We start from the raw sequence: 7677 nt of genomic DNA on the forward strand, positions 1-7677 counted from the left end.
CCAGAGGACTGTTTTCTGTGTTTTTTGGCAAGTTCCAACCTGGCCTTCCTATCTGAATAGTTGATGAATGGTTTGCATCACGTGGTGTGGGTCGTCTGTTAACAGAACTGTAAGAAAAGATCAGGCAGCAAAAGTTGTTTTTGTGTTGCTAATTCCTGCTTTGTGGGGACGAGGTATGATGTTTGCAATGGGCAGCCATGTTTATTCTGTGGTGGGCTGTACCCTTCTAACCTTGCTCTCGCAAGATGAATTCTCATGGTATTTGTGAGTTCACAAACTCCGCAGAATACATCTTGTTCCGAGCCCATTGATTTCCACCGATCCAAACCAGTGGTGTTTCGGGCCAATTACATAGCGACATCGTGTTTGGGGCGGGGCATGCAACTGTGACGAAACCAGGAAACCAGCACCGACGCCGGGGCTAACAAACAAACCTAACATGGACGAATGAACGCTGCAATTAATTTTGTTGTTGCAGAATTACTAATTGTTTCCTTGTTGAATGTTGAACAAGGAGAGGCACTTTGTGCATTTTTAGCTGGTAAGATGTTCGTGCTTCCCCACCCACCCTTCGACAAGAACGTAGACGACATTTTCATCCGTGGCCGTAATTGGTTAAAACAAACGAGTGCAATACCGCATCGTCCAATCACCTCGAATTATTGTACAGAATGTCCCGCCTTTCCCGAGCAAATTACCGTGGAGTGGTACCAGATGGATATTGCGGACAACTCCCTTGAGTGAAGCGTAATATCAATCTGGCTATTGCCAGGTTAGTACCCTTCACGTTAGTATTCGAATTGGAACCAAAAGTAACAGATTCCTTGGTTTGTTTGTGAAGTTTTTGTGCATACCTACAATGATTATCCAAATAGAAGCAAAGTAAAGAAAGTCACGTTAGCTTTTTTATTTTGAAGGGCTTTATTGTGATTGTAATGGAAGACTGCTTGGAACAGACCAACACTGAATACTACTGTAAACCATGAACATTTTTAGATACTGATGAGCTTGCGTTGCCCTTCTGTTGACAAACTTGCCGTCCTCCTGAGAAAACTGCGTACTGGTGAATTCAGTTTGTTGTTAATGAGGCAGTAGACTTAGTTGGTTTTGACAAAGGACTCGTAGAGGGCATTCAGATGAGCCTGGAGGTCCTGGGCGTAGGGGTCCAGGGTGTCCCTCAGCTCTCCGATGTAAGGGGTGGCCAGGTCTCTCATCTGCTGGGCTCTCTGGGCCATCTCGTTCTGGAGCTTCTCGGCCATTGGGGTCACACTGTCCTTGAAGGTCTTCAGGTGCTCATCCACCTTCTGCATCAGGTCATCAGTGTGGGGCTCCAGTTGAGCCTGAAGGTCAGCCACGGCCTGGTCCAGGTTGGCCTTGATCTCCTCGCTCCTCCTCACGATTTCGGTCTTCAGGGTCTCGGAATCCATGGCGAGAAGTTGGTTGACCTCTGACTGGATCAGCTCCATTTTTTCCTGGATCTGGACCTTCATGTTGTTGGTATAGGGCTCCACCTTCTCACGGACGGCGGTCATTTCCAGGGTCACGCGCTCCTTCAGCTTATCGGCCTCGCCGCTCACCTTGGCAATCAGCTCCTTGGCCGCGGGGGGGAGCTGGTCGTGCAGGGTGACGGCATACTGGTTGGCCATGTCGGTGCCATCAGCCAGCCGGGCGCTGGAGGAAAAGCAGGACAAAGAACCGTAAGATGACAGCATTTGCCGCAGAAGTTCGGGGAAGGATATTGAGGCATACCTAAAGTCCTGTCCCAACTGAGACTTCTTGATCATCTGTATCGTGTCATCAGCGGTCTGAGTGGCCTTGGCGACGTAGTCCCAGAAGGCATCAGTCAGCACCTCCAGCTGGGGCTTGGGCGCATCAGCGTGGAAGAAGTTGGCATTGCAGCCTGGAACATGGAGAAAGTCAGTTTTGGTTCGACAGTCCAGCAAAAGTCTTCCTCTTTTCTCCAACAAATGGATTGTGTGTGACCCAAGATCTGATTCGTGGATCTGATTGATCCTTCAAGCAAACCTGAGCATACCTCACAAAAAATTAGTTCTAGGTTGTCTTTAGTTATTTCTTTGTCTTTTTTTAGGTTTATTTCAAAAGAAGGACCAGTGTTGAGAAGAACAACATGGAGGTTAAATGGTTGCAAAACAAAATCACAAGACCAACCAAACCACTTCTTAAGAAAATATTTTGAGTTAAGGTGAGCAGAAAGAAAAATTCTCCGTTTGATTGAATGTGAACTCAGAAATGCCTCTGGATTATCCTTCTCTTTAAAAAAAATAAAATAAATAAAATAAAAAAATAAAAAAAACTGTTTACTACGCGAGACCAGTGCTTTGTCCTCTCTGAACGGGTGGCTTTGTACTCACCAGTGAAAACGGCCAGAACAAGGACAGCGAGGACCTTCATGGTTGTTGGATCTATAGAAAAAAGATACAGAACTCAAATTAGCGATGTCTATTTTTGACTAACAGAAGGATGACAAAACAGGCAAGAAGCTGCTTGCGGTCTTTCTTACCTGTGAGAGTATCTGCCAGTGAAAACTCTGCAGTGCTTCTACTCAACTGATGCGCCGTCACAGCTTTTATAGCAAAGCAGACGCTAATAATCCCAAAGTCCAGGCCGCATGTGCCTTGCTGTCACTCACTATCTCCAATGATGTCCTAAGCACAAGCACGCATCCCGAGGGCATAACCCTATTGTTACGCGCCGCATGGCTAGATTTCAAGTTCTTTCTCCAGATTTTCAACTCCAAACGAGCCTTTATTATGTATAGGCGCTGATGTACAAAAAAGGCTCATGGTCTCCCATTGTTTTTCACTGTGCCTGCTCACCTCGCATACATTCAATTTGTGGGTCAAAGTTCCCATGACAGCCACCGTGAGTCAGGCTGACCAAGGGTCAGTGGACTGTGCCATCGTCAGCCTCTTAAGGTGTTGTCCTTCAATGTAAAATGACGTCAAATGACAAAATCAAACACAAAAGCACACGGTCGTCAATGTCTCCGTAATGATTGACTCGCCGCAACGTCAAAGTCAAACTACAAACGATTTAGATTAGATTTGTTCTTTTTAAGGCATCATCGGCACTTTTTGTCATTCACGCTAACTTTATGCCAGTAGACAGCTAGTGAACATGACAATGTGTTTACCCGTCAAACGGAAGTTCACCTTATCCGACTTCCCTTGACGGCGTCTTCTTTGCAGTGCTTCAACTTCCTAAATGGACTTTCGCACTACGTTTAGCATCACAACCTGTGTAATTTGTTGCCCATTCAGAATCCATTGCAGCCTGGCCATCCTGGAAGGAGGCATTACCACATTTGTGGTCCCTTCTCAAGGTTTCTCATTCCTGAAGTTTTTTTTTTTTTTTTTTTTTTTTTTTTTTTATAAAGTTTTTCCTTGGCCTCTTGTGGTTCGATCACGACAATGCCGTTAATATTTATCAACTGTGGTCATGTGAAGCCCTTTGAGACTCTTGTGATTAATAAACCTGACTTGACCTAAATCGCATCTCTTCCAGTCAACCTCAATGTGCTACTACGTTCAATTAATGGAGCCCAGAGCTCAAAGCAAACATGGTGAAGCGGCATTTAGCTGTTATGCTGCACACAGCTGCCGACAGAAGTGAAATCGGCCACAAGTCCTTAAATCCTTAAGCTCTTTTGAACATTTTTAAATCGTCTGTTAATGTGTTTAAAAGCTGTCATTGTAGGTTATTTCATTATGTTTGTGAAGCTACTTTGATTTCCTCTGCTGTAAAAACTAGTGATGGGAAAATGAAGCTTCATGATGCACTTGATATTTTTGACTCAGATAAATAGATAGATAGATAGATAGATAGATAGATAGGCTAGCACAGAGGAAATTGATTACATTTCCACATGAAAACCAATAGTGCCATCTAGAGGAGTAAATAAATCACAAATGCTTCATGACGCTTCATTTATCCATCACTAATAAAAACGATTATTAAAAGCTACTCATAAGTGACTCAGTGGTACCACCTGGAGAGTTAGAAAAAAAACAAGTTTCAACAAAATTTTGGTGGACGTGAAAAAGTCATTTTAGTTTGAAGCAACCATATTGAGTCCTCACTTTGACTGACTCATACTAGAGTTTGCCCTAAACGGAGCTGCAATTATAAGTGAGGTTGCTGAATTCTGGAGCTTTTTTTTGTGTGTGGTATGACAGTGGCGAAAAATTTTGATTGTTTCCAGGATTTTCTTTTTTTAAATTTCTTATCCCAATGATGAAATAAAGGAAGAAGTAAGGCACACCTGGCATGACCCTGTTACAAAGTCCAGCAGTGCCGTCGTCCCGTTTATCTCGTTGTTATCTGGATGTCATCGGCGGCGTGAAAGCTCACCGCAGTACGTCCACACTACTTTTCAGAGTGCAGCATCACTACTCTGTTGAAAATACAAAAAAAATAAAATAAATAAAAACGGCTCAGGTCCTTCTTGAAATTCGTTTTCATCTCACGAGCCTGTCTTGGCTAAGTCATGTGACCGCTTTGTGACAACATGGCAGGGACTCCTGGACTTTGCCTCCTCGAGTACAACTGTCAGGCTTCTTCAGTATAAAAACAGGCAACGCAAGCACAGTCAACCAGACACACTCCACAAAGAGACACAAGAGCAGGTGAGGATTTAGTAGACTTCTTGTTCAAAATAAGTGTAAAATGCGCTGGCATGTTGTTGAACTTCAACCAAAATCCTGTTTGTTTCTCCAGCAGTCATGAGGGTCTTTGTTCTCCTCGCTTTGGTTGCGCTTTCTGGTAAGTCGCCATGTTTTTGCACACTTTTGGGGGCGATAAAATGGAGAAAATATAATTAACAAAGTGTATGGCGATACAGTCAATATCAAGCGCAAACAAACATTTATAGTATAGAAAATGGATGGATAGCTGGATCAGTGAAAAATATTAATTTCAGAAAACAATTGAATTCTGTGTCAAAACAAAAACTATACATAGCAGTTATACACAGCAATATCGACATTAGTTGCTGTATCATGATACTGTTGATATCATGTCCAAAATAAAATTAGTTGTAGAAACAGAAACTATGAAAGCTGAAAACCGGACAGTCACTATATATGGGTATACACTACAGTGATTTAAAAATCCACAATTACTGTATCGCGATACTGTTGATATCATGTGAAAAATTGTTTTTTCTACACAATTGAATCTCATAGTATATATATATTTTTACTTCTTCAGATTTTCAATTTACAATTATCAACAGTGACAAATTGGTTATCCACAGTTCCTGTATTGTGATACTTTTGATATCGTGGGCAAAATGTCATGAACTAAAGGAAACTATCTGCAATCCGTACCCCCCCCCCCCCCCCCCCCCCCACTCCCTACAGGCTGCAATGCCAACTTCTTCCACGCCGACGAGCCCAAGCCTCCAATGGAGGCTCTGACAGACGCCTTCTGGGACTACATTGCCAAAGCCAGCAAGACCGCTGACGACACCTTGGAAATGGTGATGAAGTCTCAGTTTGGAGCTGAAATCAAGTAAGTTGCTCCATGCGATTCCACTTAACTCATTCACTCCCAGCCATTTTCAATGAAGCAACACCATTTGCTTGATTGATTTTGCAAGGCCCATAGAATAGTGTCTTCGATTGCTATAAAAACACGGAACCTACCAAAAGAAACGTCAGTCTCTTCTTTCATCGGTATCTGATTTCGTTTTGCAGCAATTAGCATTAGAACATAGCTAAGTGTAATCATTATTCACATTCCTGGTGAAAACGCTATCAAAAAAAGCTTGTTGCAACATGGCCCTGGCTGATCTCTTATGTTCTTCTGCCACTTGCTGGCCGTTTTTTGTAATAACTATCATTGCCCTAAGCCACCTCTTCATGTCAGAAGCTGCATAAAAGCCTTCTGTATGCTCTTGCATAAAAACAAAACTAAAAAAAAACATGTAAACACATTTTTGGGAGGGAAGGACAAAGTATTAAAAAACGTTTTCACGCGTTTTTGGGTTTGAATGGGTTTTAACTCATTCACTCGCAGCCATTTTCACTGAAGCAACCCCCTTCGGCTATTTTACTGGATTTTGACTGAGTTTGCAAGGCCCACAGAATATTGTGGTCTTCTGCTATAAAAACATGGAACCTACCAAAGATTAGAGTCTCTTCTTTCATCAGGAAAAAAGTATATTGCTATGTGTATCCATTTTGCAGCAATTAGCATTAGAATATAACTAAGTTTCATCATTATTCACAAATCTGTTTAGAATTGTGGGGAAATTGTGGGTTGATCTCTTATAATCTGCTACCACCTGCTGGCCGTTTTTGTAGTTATTACCAATTCGTCACCCGTTCTCTGCAGTTGAGAGGCTGCATCAAAGCCTTCTGTATGCTCTAGCATTAAAAAAAACAAAACAAAACATAAGAACGTATAAATACGTCTTTGGGACACAAAACATTTAAAATAGAACGTATTTATACGTTTTTGGGAGCAAATGAGTTGAATGTATATATTTGTCCTCGTTGACATTGTCATGACATTTGATAAATTCTTTGATTGGAATATACCAATATATATTGATGATCTCGTAATAGCTTTGCTCTGGTGAAGCTGAATCAAATCTGTGATCTGAGCTTCTCATTCCGCCCCTTGCAGCGCTCAACTGGCCGAGACGGCCGACATGGCCAGCCATTACGCCATCACTCTGAAAGAGAAGCTTCCTTTGGCCGCCAGGGACCTGGTGGCCAAGATCAGCACCGAGGCCGACGTCCTGAGGAACGTGCTGAGCCAGGATCTGAACTCGGTCAGCGAGAAGTTTGAGCAATACTCGGACACCGTGAAGGCACAGCTGCAGGAGAAGGTGGATCAGCTGAAGCAGGAGCTGAGCGCGTACGCCGACAACGTGGATTCGGACAGCCTGAGAGCAACACTTCAGCAGCGCAGCGAGGAAATGATGGCCGGCCTGCAGCGCAGCATCGGCGATGTGGAACGTAACCTGGGCCCCTTCACGCAAGACCTGATGAGGCAGGTTGACGAGCACCTGACGGCCTTCCAGCACAACATCAGCCCCATGGCCTATAGGGTGCAGGAAGAGTTTTACTCCGGAAGCAGGAAGGTGCAGCGCGTGATGGCCCCCTACGCCGAAGACCTGAAGGAGAAGCTGGACCATTTCACGACGGATCTCCAGGAACATCTCAAGGCCTTCGTCAACAGCAATTAACTCCAACTCCAGAGATTCTCTTTGAAATGTCTTCCCAATTGCACTCTCACTGAAATCCAATTTATATTTATTTTGTAGCTCAATTGTTCAGCAATTATTTATTGTTTTTAACTTGTTGCTGTCCATGATTTTTTTTAAAGTAAAATAAACACAATTCTCATCAAACAAACTGGCAGTTCATTGTATTCTTTTCAACAGAGAATTTTTTTTTTTTAAATAAATGGACGCTGTACACAAGTATTTTTTGTTTTACTTATTCAGCAATAATAAAATATCAACACGTATCTATCGAATACAACAGTTGTAGTAGCATGATACTGTTGATATTGGCAAAAACGTCATAATTGTAGAAAAAAGCAAACTGGCAATAAAACTGAAACTGAAATCAGACACACGGTATATAAAAATCAATTCGGGATACAAATATCGACATGTATCGGTTATCTATAATGTCTATCATG

General features: G+C 42.7%; 2 protein-coding genes across 5 annotated transcripts; one reads left to right on the top strand and one right to left on the bottom strand.

The window, feature by feature from the left end:
• Positions 1-902: 902 nt before the first annotated feature.
• Positions 903-4504, bottom strand: apoa4b.2 (apolipoprotein A-IV b, tandem duplicate 2). Of its 3 annotated transcripts, XM_077527974.1 has the most exons (5): positions 4283-4504; positions 2522-2666; positions 2373-2423; positions 1750-1900; positions 903-1671 (listed from the first exon to the last, which is right to left on the bottom strand). In XM_077527974.1, the coding sequence occupies exons 3-5, from the start codon at positions 2410-2412 to the stop codon at positions 1098-1100; spliced, it is 765 nt and encodes a 254-aa protein (XP_077384100.1). In that variant the 5' UTR covers positions 2413-2423; positions 2522-2666; positions 4283-4504; the 3' UTR covers positions 903-1097. The 3 variants fall into 3 exon arrangements, with proteins under 3 accessions (XP_077384100.1, XP_077384099.1, XP_077384101.1); XM_077527973.1 differs by lacking the exon at positions 2522-2666; XM_077527975.1 differs by lacking the exon at positions 4283-4504 and having other exon boundaries at positions 2522-3014.
• Positions 3943-7370, top strand: LOC144022832 (uncharacterized). 2 transcript variants are annotated; one of them, XM_077527977.1, is made up of 4 exons: positions 3943-4646; positions 4741-4782; positions 5382-5532; positions 6652-7370. In XM_077527977.1, exons 2-4 carry the CDS (start codon positions 4743-4745, stop codon positions 7214-7216), a joined length of 756 nt encoding a protein of 251 aa, XP_077384103.1. In that variant the 5' UTR covers positions 3943-4646; positions 4741-4742; the 3' UTR covers positions 7217-7370. The 2 variants fall into 2 exon arrangements, with proteins under 2 accessions (XP_077384103.1, XP_077384102.1); XM_077527976.1 differs by having other exon boundaries at positions 3948-4646; positions 4738-4782.
• Positions 7371-7677: the final 307 nt, after the last annotated feature.

This window comes from Festucalex cinctus, chromosome 7, assembly GCF_051991245.1.
Source record: "Festucalex cinctus isolate MCC-2025b chromosome 7, RoL_Fcin_1.0, whole genome shotgun sequence".
NCBI classification, from domain to species: domain Eukaryota; kingdom Metazoa; phylum Chordata; class Actinopteri; order Syngnathiformes; family Syngnathidae; genus Festucalex; species Festucalex cinctus.